Source organism: Marmota flaviventris, chromosome 8 (genome assembly GCF_047511675.1).
Source record: "Marmota flaviventris isolate mMarFla1 chromosome 8, mMarFla1.hap1, whole genome shotgun sequence".
Taxonomy (NCBI): Eukaryota; Metazoa; Chordata; class Mammalia; order Rodentia; family Sciuridae; genus Marmota; species Marmota flaviventris.
Window position 1 is genome coordinate 42,617,396 of NC_092505.1, and position 19,460 is coordinate 42,636,855.

The 19,460-nt window shown below is 39.1% G+C and overlaps 1 protein-coding gene across 1 annotated transcript in view; it reads right to left on the reverse strand.

Moving 5' to 3' along the window:
* Etv5 (ETS variant transcription factor 5) overlaps positions 1-19,460 on the reverse strand; it is a 56,575-nt gene that overhangs the window by 21,998 nt on the left and 15,117 nt on the right. The window contains exons 6-7 of the mRNA XM_027951501.2: positions 6,046-6,175; positions 4,866-5,153 (exon numbers count right to left, since the gene is read on the reverse strand). Of these exons, the coding sequence (XP_027807302.1) occupies positions 4,866-5,153; positions 6,046-6,175 (418 nt within the window). The remainder of the gene's footprint in view (positions 1-4,865; positions 5,154-6,045; positions 6,176-19,460) is intronic.

The following is a 19,460-nucleotide window of genomic DNA, read 5'->3' on the forward strand; positions in this document are numbered from 1 at the left end:
TTTACTGAACATCTTCTCTATCCCAATGTGATTTTATTTAATCCATACAATGATTCTATGCAGGAAGTGTAGTATACTTCCATTTTCAGACGAAGAAACCACAGCTTACAGAAGTGAAGTGCCTGCCTGATATCCTACAGTAGAAGAGCTGGGATTCAACCCTAGGTCTGTCTGTCTGTTCAACTCCAGAGTCATAGGCCTACCTTGTTTCCCCAATTATATCAACTTTTTAAATACTCTGATGATGACATTTAAATAAAAATCATTTCATGCTTAGAAATTAAGAAACATATTTGAAATAACTCCAAGATCAAAAGAAATGCTAGGAAATGCTTGTAACTGCATTTTTAAAATGCTACAAGTCAGAACTTATATAATGTAACTAAAGCAGGACTTGGGTAGGGAGATCAAATCATCGATTGTCCAAATTGGGACACTTTGGGGAGTGAAAGGGGAAACGACTAGCAACTATTTCTAGATAAGACATGAACCTTAAGAGACATGGAAATCAGTCTATATTATTCCCAGCCTCAAAAGACATCTTACTTGGTTATAAGCTCATATTCTAAATAAAAAGGGAAAAAAAATTAATGCACTAGTCATCCAACCAAATTAATTAGAAAAAAAGAATAACAGAATAGTTTTAGTATGAAATCAATGAAATACAAAATACCAATAGAAATAAGGCCAAAAGTTACTTATCAAAAAGACAAAGTATATGTTAAGGTTAAAAAAAGCAAAAAAGGTCTGAACAAACAATATCAAAAATGAAAAAGAGACAACTACAGATGCTATAGAGATTTTTTAAAAAGACATAATTAACAACTTCCTGCCAATTAATTTTAAAACTCACAAAAATTCCTAGGGAAAAACATTTTATTAAACTTATTCAACTAAATAGAAATCCAGAACAAAACTGTAACAGGCAAAGACACTGAACCAGTAATTAAACATCTTCCCACAAAGAAAAATGTCAAGTTCAAATGGTTTTACTGGTAAATTCTTTTAAAAATTCAAGGAACAAAGAATACCAATTTCATGTGTAATATTCCGGAATACAGAAAATGGATGATACCCTTTATTCATTTGATGAGACCTCCATGCTAAGACCTAACAAGGACAACAGAAGAAAAAAATGATACTTTGTTCTCAATCACGAATGTAGATTCAGAAGTCCTAAATAAATACTAGGAAATCAAACTCAGGGCTAGGGATGTAGATCAGTGGTAGAGCACCTGCCTAGCATGCATGAAGCCCAGGGTTCAATCCCCAGGAGTGCCAAACGAACAAAAAATAAATCCACCAAATTCAGCAACTTACAAAAAAAAAAGATAACACATAATAAACAAGTGTTGAATGTGTCACAAATATCCAAGATTGGACTGGGAGAGGTGACACATGCTCGTAATCCCAGTTACTCCAGAGGTGAAGGCAAGAGGACTGCAAATTGGAGGTCACCCTCAGCAACTTAGAAAGACCCTGTCTTAAAAAAAAAAATAGAACAGAAAAAGAACTGGGGGATATAGCTTAGTGGCAAAGTGCCCTTGGGTTTAATCTCTAGTACCAAACAAAGAAACAAACAAAAAAGTTGGTTTTGTTTAAATCAGTGTAATGTACCAAATGATTAAAGGAGAAAAATCATATGATCACTTCAATAGGGCCATAAACAATGTCTGATAAATTTCAACATCAATTCATGTTAAAAACTTTTAGTAAACTAGAGGTAGAAGGAACATTTACTAAACATCTTGATAAAAGGTAATAACCCCTCAGTAAACATGGTAAAATGTTGAAAACCAGCCCTCTTAAGATTCAGAATTTTAAAAGGAGAGAAAAAATAATTTATATATATATATATATCTGTATTCCAACCAATAGAAGTTCATTATTTAGGTTCCATTAATCATCTAAGAAACTTAGTTTGGATCCCAAAGTGAATCTGTGCTGCCATACATAACATGCTATTAACAGGGTGCGTGGAGAAGAGATGCATCAGACACATTTGCTTTGTTTCAGGTCAGCCCACAATACATGTGACTCACAGTCAAGTCTTTTCTTCTCTAAAAACTATAAAATGTGAGAGGTAAAAATGAATGACAATTTATTAGGTATGGACCTTAAGAGAAGAAATGGAAACGAGAAAAATTTGAGTCTATTAAAGATCTTGATTTATCTACTATCTTTAAGGACTGAGTAGTTTCTATTAAATCAAAATTCCAGAAAACTTAGCTTATCCCAGTAAGCCTTCAGGTATGGACTGTCACCACCAAGGGAGAGAACAGGTTAGGCCATTTCTTTTCCTAGAAGATGACAAATATAAGTAGCCTTCTCTTGATCACTCAGCCACTAGAGTCTATCAATGGCAGCGCGATCACCTCCAGGATAGTGATGCTCTCAGGGACTATCCAGAAGTGGATTTTTCCACTACAGGAATGTTTTATCTTTTCTGGCTGTCAAGTGCATGAGGGTATCAGGGTAACTCAAAATTCTTAGATGACATATTTCTTCAGTGGAGCCCCTTCCACTGAATCGTGGGACCTTCCTCTACTTGAGATGTAATGAGATATGGTACAATAAAAGACAGAAATACATGTGGCCAGCACTATGGGCATAACGCAGGATCCACCCGGCACATGTAAACACCGTGAGCAGCCTGCTGAAAATCCTGGCAGGACTGGGCTGGCTGAAGGCAGAGCACGTCCCTGGAGAAGCAGCTGGTCGTTCAGTGTAAATGGAACATGTCTGAACATGCCAAATTACATGGTATTCCCCCTTCTTGTGGGGAGGAAATCAAGATAAATCACGGCTTTCAAACACAGTGTTTATCTTCTAAAAATAAACTGAGCTGTGAAGAATTATATACGAAAATTACACGAAACATTAAGAATGCACTTTTGACTAGATTACATTTTAGTTGTTTCAAGTATGATTCTAGCAAACTGCCATCACTATCAATATATACTGGGGACAGTAAGCACATAAGGCGAAATGCAGTCTAAAAAAAGGGGTCTAAACCGTGCTTATTTCCTCAAAAAGCTTATTTGATTCACCTGACCAGATAAAGTACAACCAGAGCAAAACAAAAAAGATATGTTATCACATGATTTTGGAGTAACTATGCAGGTCCTGAGGGTTTTGTAATTTGAGAGAGAAGTTCTGGTGGTATTATGAGATGGATATAGTTTAAGTTGGAATCAAGGTCACTTATCCAGTTTTTAGTAGCCATTAGTGCATGTCAACAACTAAAAAAAAAAAATTATAACCAAAACAAATAGTATAGTTACAGGAGTTTACATTTGGTTTCTGAATGTGGGACCCTGTATTTGGCTGTGCGTTCTTTAAAAGTCCTTTAGTTGCTCCAATGCCTGATTTCTCTTCTATAAAATGTTTTGTTTTTTAATTCTGTCCTGGACACAGAGCTATTAAAAAGTTCATAAAACATAACACTAAAAAACTGTTGAAATAAAAATGGTGTCTAGGCCAGAGTTCACAAACTGGCAGGCATGCAGAGTGATTTTGCCCACAGATAGGTTTTGTTTAGACTGCAGAATGTTGTTGTTTTTAATTTAAATCAGTTGCCAACTTAAAAAAAAAAAAACAAACCTGTACTTTTTACATAAAAAGTCCAAATATCCCAATTATCTTGAAAAAGGACAAGGTTGTTAATATAAAGTAACAGTTGTCAAAAGCCTGGTGGCAGCTCTTTCAAATGAGCAGAGGCCCCTCCTGAGCCAGCACCCTAATAACACTCACCCCTGGGGCCCTGTACAGCATAGGTGTTCCTGGCCCTTGGCCTAACCAAGGGAATAAACACCAACCAGCCATATTATGTAGTTCTTTATGGGGCTGTCAGAGCAAAGGAGGAATGGATCAGAACCAGCCAGAGGCACTTTACTTCTCTAGAAATAAGGAAAATTGAACTCCAAGTAAATATGGATAGGAATCTGAGCTGGACCAGGCCTGGGGAAGTACACTCTACATTCTCCCTTCTGCTCCCTCACCCACCCAATATATGGCAAGATAGAAATGAAATGGAATGCTCATCATGTGGCAGCCCTTGGTAATATCACTGACAACTGCCTTTATCTCAGCATTCGAGACTTGGAATAAAAAAAGACACAGGTCCCCAGAGCATTCTACGTAAAGGCAGACTATAAACCTTCAAAATTCTAGAATACCACAGATAATAGAGTTAGGAGGCTGGAACTCAAGTTTGGAGTGTACAGAATAAATTCCCTTAATACTTTTAGTTTTTGATAAATGAAGGACTCCAAATTACCCCTGATGCCTCGCTTTTCTTATTAGAAATGAAAAACTACAGGAAAAACTAACCATGAGATTTCTCAAAAGCAGATTGTTACAATCAAGGTCTTTGGTTAATCTACTGTTGAAACGTGTTAAAATCAGATGAATAATAATGACTCCTGTAACTCAGCAATCTTCCCTAATATGTATGTAAAATAGTAATAAAGTAATTACAGGCAGCATAAACCAAAGATCATCTCTCACAGACAAAAATCAATGAAGAGCCAGGAAACCTGCCCTTGAAGAGGGTCAACAGATTACACATCCTGGGCAAGTCAACCTTCCCCTAGCTTGGAGGGGGGCGGGCAGCACTAATTATCTCTTCCTTACCTACCTCATAAGGATGTCGTAATGTCTACAAACCATTTGGAGTACCTCGGGAGCAGTGTGGTATATAAACAAGTCATATTCATATCATTATTGGTCTTACCTCACAAGATGCCTCAGTGGAATGAGAACATTATAGGTACCTGGCAAACACGACTAACTGCTTCCCTTCTCCCACTGAGAAAAGGAGAGGGATGCTGGAGGCAGTTCAGGAGGTCCGGAGCAGCACCCACCTCTGTTCTGATGGATACTGGTTTTCAGGCATCATCTTTGGCATCTGCAGGGGCTGATGTGGTGGTCGGGGGACCGCAAATGTTTGCTGCTGTGGTCCAGGTTCTGGAAGCGAGTGAGGGGTGGGGGCAGGGCCCACACCTTGTACTGGGCCAGCTCCAGGGGCATGCGCTGAGGTGGGCAGAGTTGCCTGAGATGGGGGAAACAGGGAATTCTGATGGGTGGGTGACAGAGGAGTGGTAGGAGGGGTTAATGGCTTGAACCCAGAGGGAGGCTTCCTATCATAGGCACTGTGAATAGAAAAAGAAAAGGAACCATTAAACTGCAATGAAGCCATTAGCATGGTTACCAGGTCCAGCAGAACAGTAGTGAGCAGCCCAGTGTTGCCAGGAAATGACAGCATTAACATAGTTAAATTGCTAGCAGCCCTGAGGGAATATTTGTACCTCTGAAAAGTGACAAACACACTGCGTCACAGGGATTTGTTTAACACTTCTAGTGATTTTTCACAAAGATAATTTTAGCCTCTGCTTCCGGTTTCCTTTTTCCCTCTTTCTAAAAGAATTCTCTGTGCATGTAGGCACGTGTAGGGGTTGATGGGTGAGGGGAGAATTTCCACCTCAGGTACTCTCTGGTCCCCCTCTCCTAAATATTCCAGGGTTCCTGGAATTAGAATCTTTGCAGAAGGTAAATTTCTGATGTAATATCACTTGAATTAACAAGTCTTCTCTTCCCCCTTTCAGGCAGAGATCTATGTTTACCTTCTCTAGCAAAGAATGATTTAAAATTAAAGCTTCATTCTGGGGGCCTGCATATTCTTAAGTAAAGGGCACAGGCATCGGGACGCTTTTGTTTACTCTGATTTGAAGATTACTTCCTTGGTGCTTAAAGTTCACATTAACATATGATAGACATGAAGAAGTATATATTACCTGCCTCAAAGCCACAGATCAAACACCCAGTATTCTGGGCTCTAGCAGGGCTTGATATCCCATGAACTTGGTTCCCTTAGAGCCACAGCACTTTAAATGTTTTGCCTTTTATGTGTAGCTCAGTGGTTCCCAATGGATTAGGCTACACCTATATCAATGCCACAAAAGACCCCCCAAGGATCTGCTGGATAATATTTGGGTCACTGAACTTGATGGCTGTTTCTGGGAAGCCTTTCCCTGCTTCACTTACCAATAGTTGTAGAGGCACTTTTCTCCATAGTTAGCACCAAGAGCCTGCTCATGGCTACAGGACGACAGCTCAGAGGAGGGGCTATGCAGCTCCCGTTTGATCTTGGTTGGAGGTGGGGCATGAAGCACCACTGAAAATCAGAAGACAGAGGTCAGCCTGTTAACAAGGAGCTTAATGCTTCCTTCTGCAAACCTTGTAAACTAGCTGACTGTTCTTGTCAAGTCGCGTGTCAAGGAAAGCAAACCACACATATAAACTCCTATCAAAACCCAATGAAGAGTTCTTTTTTTCTTTTATTTGTGCTAATTCATTATACATGACAGCAGAATGCATTTTGATCCATTATACACAAATGAAACACAACTTTTCATTTCTGATTGTACCTGGTGAACAGTCGTACCACATGTTCAGTTATACCATATGTATAGACATACATGTACTTAAGGTAATGATGCCTGTCTCATTCCACCTCTTTCTTACCCTATACCCCCTCCCCAGTTCTTTTTTTTTTTTTTTTTAATATTTTTTAGTTGTTGATGGACCTTCATTGTTATTTATTTATACATGGTGCTGAGAATCGAACCTAGTGCCTCACCCATGCTAGGCAAGCGCTCTACCACTAAGCTACAGTCCTAGCCCCCTCCCCAATTCTTTAAAATCAGAAATGACACTTTTAATTAACCAAATCTTTCCCCCAACTTTCGTTGGCAATGGATCTTGTTTCTCAGAGGTTCCAAAACCCTTAAAGATCCAACAGGTGGGCTGGGGTTGTGGCTCATCGATAGAGTGCTTGCCTAGCATGGGTGAGGCACTAGGTTCATTCCCCAGAACCACATAAAAAAAACTAAATAAAATAAAGGTATTGTGTCCATCTACAACAAAAAAGTGTTGATAGGCACTATACATTAGCTTATCAAAGGCTTCAAACTGCTGGTGCAAATACATTTCTTATTCAGAGAGAGTAGCAAATTATATATATGATTTTTAAAGTCCTTTTCCAAGTAACTCTAAATAATCAGCTCTGAATAAGAAACACTCAACTTCAGGAGCACTACAAAAATTTTAAAAAGCAAAGGAATTGAACAGACCAACCAACTTACTAGGAAAGGCTAAAAGCATACTGAAGCCCTGGCTACCTCTGTGGTCATGTCTGGCCCAGGCCCAACTAGTGACCAACCAGCAAAGGCAGCTTTTCACAACCAGTCCTTCCATACATGATGCTACTCATGGTTTGACTGTGCTTTGTCCATTCTGAAACTCATATTTGACTTTAAGGCAGTGTTTGAGTCATGAATGTTCTGCCCCCAAGAAGAGAATTAAGGATGTTCTCGAGGGAATGAATGGGTTATTATAAAGACAATCCAACTTTTCAGACTTGTCTCTCTTGCACATGCTCACTTTCCCTTCTGCTTTACTGCCATGTTATGAACCAGCAACAGACGCTAAACCTCTAAACCATAAGCTAAATAAACTACTATTGTGTGTGTGTGTGTGTGTGTGTGTGTGTGTGAGAGAGAGAGAGAGAGAGAGAGAGATACTGAAGATTGAACACAAGGTTCTGTGCATGGCATGCAAATGTTCTACCTCTGACCCACACCCCCAGCCCTTTTTATTTTTTATCTTGAGAGGGTCTATAAACTACCTAGGCTGGCCTTGAATTTGTGATCCTACTACCTCCGCCTCCTGAGTAGCTGGGATTACGGGTGTGCACCAATGCCCCTGACCCCAGACAACAAGGTTTAGCTGAGTCCTGCCAGTGACTGACTAAAAAAGACTGGTTTTTATAATTCCTTTCTTACATAATGCCAATTGCTTTTCCGGAATACATGAAATAAGTTGAGAACAGGCAGATTATATTTAGAAGTCTAATATTAGAGTCTCTCATGATTTTTCGATGGTGACATCATGGCAGCCAACACTCAATTGTTATCAAATGTCTTCAGATATTCAGACACAAAGTAGCCAAGATTGTTGTTGTTTGGATGTTGTTATTAAATGTGGAGGGAGAGTCAGACGATTGACACAGAACATGGTCCCCCTGAGGCAGCTCTCAGCATGGCCCTGGTTACTGCCTCTACTCTCACTAGTCCTCTGCCATAGGTATTTTGGGCAAAATAATGGAGACAAGTAATGATGTTCCAGTCTAAACAAAAGTTACATGCCCCTGAAAAGTACTTTTCTTACTTTGTCTAAAAGTATTCATTTGTAATCACTTTTTGACCTAAGTTTAGCTAATTTTGATATCTTCAATTCTTCAAATATAAACAGAACTTTTAGCGTGTATTACACCATTTTGGTTCTAAGTTTTTATAGTATTTTTTCACCTGAAAACTAATTTACATGTAAAATCTTCTGTTCTATAAACAAAGGGGAGTTCAAGAAATGTTGGAGAGCAAACAAGCAGATTCTATTTCCAATTGGTTCTTAACCTTGAAGGCAGGGACCACATCCACCCTATAAGTTTAGGTACAATGTTAGTCACGTATAGTTTCTTCCCCCAGGAATCAACCATTTGAAGGACAATGAAACATGGAAGGAAGAAGAATGGAAGGTCTCACAGATCTATCCTGACAGGGGGATCCTATGAGTGGTGAGGAAGAAAGCTCAGTTCCCCCAAAGTTATGCTGGACCAGAGGTAGAAACCCAGACTATGGCATGTGTTGGAGACAGTGGTGTATTTAAAGCAGGAACTCAGAAGCCCAAGGAATGTTCTTTGCTTTCAGTCTGTTTCCTCATTTGTAAAATGAGGTATGCGATGCTGCCTGAGAAATAAAGAAAATGGCACAGCACCTTGCAGATGGTGCTATGATGTTGCATAATTATACCCTGTGCTTTCAAAAATAGAGTACCTTTGCATAGCTGCCTTAAACAATGACAGAGACCTAGGACTATAAAGGACAGCAACAAATTGGAAATGAAAACAGATCATAAACTCTTGAGGGGAAGTTAGAAATGTTAAAAGTGTTTACTATTTGAACTGATAAATATCTTCTTCAATTAGAAACTTTGATTTTAAGCCCAGAGTTACGAAGACGGGCCCATAGTATGGGTCAATGGTGCCCTAACAAGAATTCTTGATGAATATGGACCACCTTCTTTATCGTAAAGAGATATAAGGAGAGTAGCTAAGAACAGAGTAGGGTCGAAGAGCATGAGAAGAAGATTAACATTAAACAGGGATGAGAGGTGGGAGGGAAAGGGAGAGAGAAGGGAAAATGCATGGAAATGGAAGGAGACCCTCAGAGGTATACAAAAGTACATACAAGAGGAAGTGAGGGGAAGGGGAAAAATAATACAAGGGGGACAAACGAATGTCAGTAAAGGGGGCAGAGAGAGAAGAGGGGAGGGGAGGGGAGGGGAGGGGAGGGGAGGGGGGATAGTAGAGGATAGGAAAGACAGCAGAATACAACAGACACTAGTATGGCAATATGTAAATCAATGGATGTGTAACTGATGTGATTCTGCAATCTGTATATGGGGTAAAAATGGGAGCTCATAACCCACTTGAATCAAATTGTGAAATATGATATATCAAGAACTATGTAATGTTTTGAACAGCCAACAATAAAAAAAAAAAAAAAAAAAAAAAAAAAGAATTCTTCTTCCTTTCCTTTTCTCGCCCTCTCACTGTATTCTTTGAGTATCTTCTATGGGCCAACCATTCTGGAGGTTCTGAGGATGTAATGGAAAGCAAACTAGACATAGGCCCTTCCTCAAAGCATGCATAATTTGATTCTTAGCATCCTTTCATAGATGCAGTTAAGAGAGACTAAGACCTTAATACACATAAATCAAGCCCTTACACATACAGATAAGAACTCTGAAGAACTGGGCATGGTGGTCCATGCCTGTAATCCCAGTGACTCAGAAGGCTGAGGCAGGAGGATCAAAATTTCAAGGCCAATCTCAGCAATTTAGAGAGGCCCTAAATTAGAGAGAAAAAAAATTTTAAAGGCTAGGGATGGAGATCAGTGGTTAAGTGTCCCCTGAGACCAAAAGAGTTGAAGGACTTGATGAAGATTTTGGAGCTACCCATGAGAGGGGAGAAGAAGCAAAGGCTTCCTACCGTCCTTTTAGCAGTCTTCTGCCATATTGACAAAAATGGAAGATATTCCACTCACTCACTCTGTACATTAAAAATGTTAAAACCTTTTTTCTCAACTAAAATAAAAATACTTCATTGCACCTGGTTAAGAGAAAGTGCTCTAGAACACAGGAAAAATGGGCAAGGAAAAACCATACCTCTGGAAAAGAACAAGAGAGACCAACAAAGAGGCATATGGGCAGACCTCTTAACATTTACTCTTTGCCAAATTGCTTTCATGTACCTTATTTCATTCAATTTTCCTAGCCAAATAAGAAAACTACTTTCGCTGGGTTTGGTGGTGCATGCCTGTAATCCCAGACACTTGGAAAGCTAAGACAGGAGGATTGCAAGTTCAAAGCCAGCCTAAGCAATTTTGCAAGGCCCTAAGCAACTTAGCAAGGCCCTGTCTCAAAATAAAAAATAATAATAATAAAAAAAAAGGCTGGAGATGTGGCTCAGTGGTTAAGTGCCCCTGAGTTCAATCCCTGGTACCAAAAAACAAACAAACAAAAACAAAAGGCAAACAAAACTACTTCATTATCTTCATTTACAGACAGGAAAATAAGGCTCAAAGAAATATGCCACAGTAAATGCCTGGAATTTCCACCCAAGCAGTTCTTAGCCATTCCATTCCATTACCTCCCAGATGGAATCTGATAGGAAAAAGACTAAATCAAAAAGGGATTAAAGAAATAGGAAACGAGATGGAGAAGGAAGACAAACCAGGAGAAGACAATGGAAGAATTACTTTTTGCCACTGCCAAGGCTGTATCCTTATGTCTCCTCTGCACTGTCCAGTAGGGTTACACCTCAGACACTTAATTACACTCAAGAATGAACACCTTCCCCTATCTGCAAGACACCAAAATGCCTAGGATCCTCCTTCACCCCTATTGGCAACTAACTTTTCTGACTCAAAAGCCTTCATTTTTTTGGCAATCCTTGCCTCTTGTTCTAATTTCCACTTAAAAGGTCACATTCTCCTTTTATACTCAAGTTGATCAAAGTCTTCAGCTCATTTAGACAAATGCAGGCACTCTGGAAGACCTGCTATCTTCTACAGCCAGTCACTAACTAAGCAGACTCCATACTATTGAGTGGGTGCTGTCTCTCACACCAGAAACCCTGTCCTTCCCTAAAAATGCTTCTGGACAACCTCTCTTATATACCTCTGAGGCAGGAACACTTTGAATACCTATTTGACAAGAACTCTGTTAAGGATCCTTGCCAAATTTTATAATATATAAATGAATATTATGTTATATCTATATATTTATATCTATATCTATCTATCTATCTATGAATATAAATAAGTTTCTGCTTTTCAGGGATAGAAATGCCAAGGGCAGTTAGTAAATCAGATTTAATTATTTATTTATGGGTATGCATTACAAATATGGTGGACTGCTTTATACTATAACATTTTAAATTTAGATATGGCTGGACATAGTGGTGCATGACTGGTAATTCCAGTAATTTGGGAGGCTAAGGCTGGAAGACTGAGTTTGAGGTCATCCTTGGCAACTTGGCAAGATCTTATCTCAAAATAAAATAAAAAGGGCTGAGAGACAGCTCAGTAGTAAAGCTCCCTGTGTTCAATCCCTGTATTGCAATCAATCAATCAATCAATGCCTCAATAACAGGATCGGTAGAATACCCCTTGGTTAAATCCCCAGTACAGCCAAAAAATAAAAATAAAAAACGTTTGGTGTTTATGAGTGAATGAATATAATTTCCTAGTTGATCTTCATATTACTAGGGAGCTCCTTCAAAAATTTTTCTGACCCAGAGATGATTAAAAAAAAAAAAAGGCTTGATCCTAGCCAATGCAATAAGGCAAGAAAAACAAACACAAGGCAGAAGGATTAGAAAGGAAGAAATATAATTGTCATTATTCACAGATAGTTTGGTTGGTTACACAGAAAATATTAAAGTATCCACAAAGTTTAAGAACCAGTCTAATTTTGCAAAGTCATTGGATATAAGGTCAATATAGAAAAAAGAACTATTTCTATATCCAATATCCAAAACAATGTGAAATTTAAAAAATAATTCCTAATAACAACAAGAACATCAAATATCTAGGAATACATCTAATAAAAAACATGTAAGATGCCTATACTAAAAATTACAAAACACTAAGAAAAATTAAAAGACTCTCAAAAAATGTAAAAATGTATTGTTATGGATTGGAAAGCTTGATATTATAAAGAGATCAATTGTTCCAAAGTTCCAATAAAAATGTATTGTTATGGATTGGAAAGCTTGATATTATAAAGAGATCAATTGTTCCAAAGTTTATCTATAAGTTCCATGTAACCACAAACAAAATCTTAGCACTACACAGAATGAGAATGAATAAATTTCAACTGCATGAATATGAATGTCACATATATGCTGAGCAAAAGCATCCAGACACAAAAAGTTATACACTGTATGCATCCATTTATATAAAGTACAAAAAGAGATGAAATTAATCCATTAAAGCAGAACAGAGGTTACTTTCAAGTGGATAGGGCAAAAGGAGACTTCTTGTACTCTGATAAGTTGTTTCCTGATCTAAATGATTATAATGTTCACGAAAGTTCATCATGCAGCTGTACCCTTATGATTTCTATTACTTCAATTAAGTTTCTACTTTTTTTAAAAAGCAGCTCTGTCCTGTCCCAATGACATCAATGAGTTAATGCTAAGATTCCTCAAATTTTAGAAAGCTTTTCTACCATCACAAAAGAAAAATTATCTTCCAAAGAAATAACCCAATTATTTTAAGATAGAAAAAAAAGATAAGCTGGTCCATTCAAAAGAAATAATAATTCTCTCCACTGGCAAAATTTTTTTCCTGTCCACAAGTACAGGCCTGTGGACTCTGTCTGGGGCAGCTACCCTATACACAGGGTTAATAGCAAACTTCACCAGTACAGCAAGGGGATATGAATAAGGGGAAGCACTTATGTTAAATGTTATGATGAATGAAAGTTTCATTCAAAAGGATTTTTTCCTTAAAGGCAAAACCTACCTTGACTAATAAGAATTTCCTTTGGTGTTTCAAAATCATCTAAGTTTCAATTTGCCACAGACTTTGTTGTGAATACATGAAACATTTATGTAGGAGAGTAAATGAAATTGCTCATCAGTTAAACTGCAGTCTGAGGGGAAGAAGGCCTAAACCCACCCTGACTTCTGCTGCTCTACACAGAGGCTTTGCCTGCCTTCTACCAGTTGTCCTTTAGATTTTGTTTTAGGGTTTTCCTCCTCCCTTCTTCAGTTTCATTACCTTCACGTGGGACAGATTCATCTTTTCCGAATCAGCTGTGTGAGCATGGCCTTGGGAGAGGCCCTTATTTGGTCACATTCAACAGCCATGATCCTCTTACTTTACATGGAAGTTTGTGTCTCATGACGGAAGTTGACCAGAACACCAACACCTGCTTCTGAATGGCATGCCCATGAGGTTGCGTCTCAGGTGGCCAGTGTCTGCTCCAGAGCCTCCGATAGCACTTCAGAACAAATGTGATGTGGAATGTATTCAAACAGTCATGGCCAGATATTATTAAGATTCCAGACCATAATCCTAAATAAAGTGAGGTAGGTTGATTCCTAAACATACTACTATGTTGACTACCAGCTTGGGGTCACTGCTTCTCAAACTGCTACTATGGCACCCATTTCCCTCTAAGGGAAGAACCATGTGCTGTTTAGTCAAGAAATGAGGGTGGGGAAGCCCAGGGCATCTAACCATACTATTTTTTTGATTATGTCAGGTGTAGAGAACATGAGGAAAGAAGGCAAAGAAAAGACTATCAAGCAGAGGGACATGTGAATATAAAAATGACATTGGCAAAACAAAAACCAAAGGACCCAACAGGAAAGAGCAGATGTGGCCTCTTCTTCCTTGATGGTTTACCCTTAACTTGTCTAGCATCCCAAAGACCAGAGGGCTTTTAGTGACCAGAGGGAGTATTCTCTGGGGTCTGTGATTTGAAAAATCAAGATAAAGTCAAAAGTCTACTTTCTAACCTTGTCTTGCCTTTTCTTAGCTCTGGCCTTTTTTGATGAATTGTGAGACAAAGCTCATACAGCTAATTAGCAAGAAAAAAAAAGGGTGAATAGGATGAGGCTTATTTTTTAAGTTCTGCCATATTATTAGAAGTAGTCAGAAATGTTTTTCTATTTTAGGACCAAGTAGAAACTCATTGTAGGCATAAAATTTATTATCTCCATATTCTTTGTGATTGCTATAGCAGCACTAGTGAATGACAATGGAAGTATATAATACCCTGTTCTGGGAACAATAAGGATCACAAGAACACCAAGTGAGTGTATTGTTTCTGGCAGTTTAAAAAAGAGTATGTGGAAAAAGGGATGTCTAAGATTTCTCAAGCCAATAAGGCATGCTCAAACTCATCTGAATGGTTAGCATTGATCCTGCCTGGCAACAGGTTTTGAAAATAAAAAATGGAAATACCAATTTTAGTCAGGGGGTACACGTTCTAAAAGCAGAACTGGAGGAGGTACAGGGGAAAATGCTATTTCAACATCTAATACACTGAACCTTCGTAAGCATAAATTCTCAAATTTAATGTAGTGAAAAATCATTCATAAATTGTAGGATCAACTATTAAACAAGTTGTGCTAAAAAATAATAATAATGAGTCCTCCCCAAAGCCCCTCACCCCAAATATGCACAAACTATTTGTGATGGGATTAAAGGGACTCACTCTGTTCTTTTAAGGTCAGTACATACATGGATGGGAAAAGTGAGAGAATCAACAATATATTGTATTTCTAGGCCTGAGATCAGCATTTCTGAGTGCTATCTGCATTTCTATATATCCTTTTAAAATGTATCCTAAAAAACTTGACAACTATAAAATAACTGGCCAGTACTCTTAAAAAGTCAGTGTTATGTGGGCAAAATTGGGAGACTATTGTAGATTAAAGAAGATATATGAGGAATAAAATAAATGCAATGTGTGATTCTTCATTCAATTTTAGGTAAAACAAACAAACAAACAAGAAACAATATCAACATTAGCCATAAAAGACTGTTGGGAACAACTGGAAAATTCTGAGTATTACACCAAATGACATGTAATTTTCTTAGGATAAAGGGAAGACTGTCCTTAATCTTTGCAGATGCACACAAAGTACATGGGGGTGAAATGCCATAATGTCTGCAACTTGCTTTCAAATATTTCAGAAGGAAAAAAAGGATACATATACAGAAATAAATGAAGTAAATGTAGGAATCTGTCTTAAAAATAAATCCAATAAGACATATTATATTCCATTTCCTCTAAGAAATGGAAAAAAAACATTAAGAGGGGGAAAAAAATCCTTTATTTTATGGTTGACTAACATGTCAAAAGCAGAAGTGTTAAGAACTTCAAACCCATGCATTCACACATGAAGAAAGCCACCCTTGGCTTGTTACCAAATTGGAAGGATAATACAACCCTGGGAATCTAAAATTACACAAGGATAAATGTTGGTCATACTCTAAAGTCTAAGCCTGTGGTTCTCAAATATTTTGTTGGCCTTGGCCCACTTAAAAGGGCAAGGAAAACACCCTAGAGATGGCAAAAACTGCCACTGCTCCCACTGTGACTATTTCCTGCTGCCAACACTTGACTGCTTAAGTAAAAAGACTGCTTAAGTACAAAATGACCAGCCAAAGTAACACCCATCAGTAATTCCATATACATATTACTGATATATAACAGGAACTAAAACATATGTCCAACTCAATGCCATAAAACATTCTTGGGGAAAAAAATTCATTCTTTGTGAATATATATTCACAAGGTTAGAACATTACCAGAAAAGCTAGACAATGCATTAGATTTTATCTCCAGAGTCCTCAAGAGAGCAAAATACAGTTATCATCAACTGTGAAGGTTAGCAGAATTAAAAAGAATTCAAGGTCTCTTTCTTGAGGTTCTCCCTCATTCTCATCCCCCAAGCAGCTGGCTTAGCAATTTCTGTCCCTAATGGCTGAACAGGACCAAGACCAGGGCAAGGAAACAGAACTTGAATTGGGTGGCCAAGACTTCTGCTGCTGGGCCCTTGGCGGGAAAGGCACAAGAGGTTCTGAGGCTCCGACTGGCCCAAACTAGCTTATCAGGCTGTGGAATCAGAAAGGGATATGGAGCTAAAGATCTAAATTGTATTGAAGAAAGCATGCTGGCCTTGGAGAATCCCTTGTGCATTTATGCCTTAGGAACCAAGGATGGCAGCAGGAGTATGGGATGGAGTCAATGTCTGAGAGACACGATAAACATTTGGTACAGTCAACACCTACGCAGACACACCCCGTGAGATTTCAGGGCAAGTTCATTCTTCAATCTCAAACTTCAAGAACAGATGCATTTGTCTTAGGCTAAGTCCTACATGAAGAAAATAAGGTTTCTACTTTGAGATAGGGAATCAGTAGGTATAGAGAAGATTGCTTTAGGATTGGCACAGTTGTAGTACTCAGGATTTTAGATTGATAATTAACCACGGCGGAGGGAGGAGGTTACGGTGGGAGGAGGTTATGATGTTGATTATTCCAGGTATTTTTTCCAATTTGTCCTGTTTCTCAGCAAGGACCAAAAGACCCTCATGGTATATTTCGGGGTCCCAGAGTATAGGATTAACCATGAGGTTAAAGTCCTTTCTATATGGCGATATCACCTTCTGTTCAATAAATAACCCACAAGCCAAATTAGGAACCAATGGAGCTAGTTCCTGGAACATTTGGCTACAGGAATCAGATTTCTCCTATGCAGTGTGAAAAAAAACTACACTCAGCAAAAAAGGCTTCAATAATTGGTGTGTGGACAAAAAAACCCCACTCTATTGTTAGAATTTAGTCCCAGATATTTGGGTAACACAATCAGCTCCAGGAAAAAGGCTTTGAACTTAATATCATGATATGGGCAAGGGGAAGAACAGATCCAACAAAACGAGTTAGGGTTACACTGGAATAGGAATAGCACCAACCTAAGATCAAGATTCAAGTTTTTGAAGTTTTAATGACCCTACATTAAAAAAAGCTGGGGAATACCAGAGTGAAATGATAACCAGTGCAATCAGAGCCAGGTCTTACTACAGTGGGAACAGAAGTGAAGTAAGGGGACATCTCTTATATCTAAGAGCAGTTGAGGTTATACCAAGTGTTGGGAAATTCAAGAACCAGAACTGTATTTGGGGGGAACAAGCCCAGGAATTTCTCTAGTGAACTATTAAAAAAAATGCTAAGCACTTTGCTTGAAAGACAGTGTAGAGACTGTGTCTTCAGAGAACCCACTCTTGATATATAAATGGGGTGGCAGAAACACACAGTTGTTAGGAACATTGGAAGATTACTTTAGAATTCTGACAATGGAAACCCAAGGTCCCTGAATGTAGGACTTAGAAATTAAGGGAAGGAAAAGGAGCTTAGAAAATAACTGGACTAATTTTTCAAGAAGCCCCCTGAGAGAGAGTGAATTTCTCCCAGTTTAGAGGAATTAAGAGTTAGTGATAAAATTTCCCCCACCTAGGTTTAAAATTAGACAATTTAACCTGAAGAGGTTAAGTCCATGAAGCCATGCTCTGTAAGCCTCTCTCCCCTTCCCAGTTTATCCCAGATCACCCTTAATCTCCACTGTGGAGTTCAGCTGATAACAGCACCGTGGGTCTAAATTGTGACATGTATGAAGTATTGGGTTTGTAGAACATCACTTCCTCTGGGAAAATGCTGGAGTGTATAGAGTTGTTCTTTGATGGCAAGGTGCTGCAGGGTATATGTTTGTTTTAGGAGTGGGGCATTTCTAATTTGGTTTGCATAAAGCCAGTGTTATAGTATTTTTTTTTTGTATAGATGGACACAACATCTTTATTTTATTTATTTATTTTTGTGTGGTGTGGAGGATCGAACCCAGTGCTTCATGCATGCGAGGCAAGCGCTCAACCAGTAAGGTACAACCCCAGCCCCAAAGCATGACAGTATTTTATGCCCTTATTGCTCCTTGGAATGTGAACTATATGAGATGAAAGATAAATTCAACTACGGAAAAACCCAGCTCTGAAGATGCCAAAGCACATCAGCAATTCAAGCCTCAGGGGCCCCAGGTCCTAGCTTCCATTAGACCCTCGCACAAAGCCTTTCTGGCTGGAATCACAGCAGGAAGAGATGAAAATGGTGGCTTTGCGATCACAAAGGCAGATCAACTTCTTTGTGGGAAGAGGGATTGACTTGACAGGGACATGTACTCTGCAGGAAGGGGATTTCTGGATTTCTAACTGTTGGAGGCATTCCTAACTGTTAGAATCATATTATTTGAACTATGGTGTCGACATTATCTAGTGATGTCATTTAACATGGGGGGCGGGAAGGCAGTTGGGAGAGTTGCTTCTGCTAGGCCCAGCTCAAGGATCCAGCAAGAAATTCCTTCCTTCCCCCTCCACCATTTCTCATGACCTCTTCAAGCAACAGTAGCAGCTAGCTCTGGAGCACATGATACCTCACAATCACATCACCAACTCTGAAGATGACACCCCCAATTTTCCCCATGAGAGTCAACTTAAGATGTCGCTGAATTATTTACAACTACAACCAAAGGGGTGGACAGTACCACTCGGGCTGACCAGGGAAAATGTGGGGGGCACTCCAAACTCCAGGGGGAGCTCAAGACTTCCCCCATCTTTTATTAAAATGAGTTTTCATTATAGTTATACATGACTGGGGTTCATTTTGACAGAACCAAATAAGCACAGAATATAATTTGCTCTACTTCAGTCCCCATAATTCCCCTTTCTCCTTCTCTCCCCACCACCCACCTTTTTCTTGGGGGACGGGAGGCATTGAACCCAGGGTACTTTACCACTACGCTACATCTCCAGCCCTTTTAATTTTTATTTTAAGCCAGTATCTTACTCAGTTGCTTAGGGCCTCACTAAGTGACTGAGGCTAACCTCAAACTTGCAATCCTCCTGCCTCAGCCTCCCCAGTTACTACCTTTTTACTCCCCTTCCAGAGATAAGAAACGTTACCCAGGTTAAGAATGACACTCAGGCCCTAAAGGATAGACAGTGGGACAAATGGGAAAGGGAAGCTTGGCTAGGAAGAGCAAAGGTACTCCTCAAAGCTATCTACCCCCCCTCCCCCCACCCAATGCATAAAGCTAGAAGCCATTTCCACCTCTAAAGGTTCAGAGGGCCCAGGGAAGAGCTCAGAGTAATGGGTTCTGCACAGAGACGCACAGACTGGTCTACTGCCTGTCTTCAGAACAGAAGAGCCATGAGGGTGACATATGTTCCAGTGTCAAGTTTGTCAGAGTAGAAAAGCTGGCATGTTCTT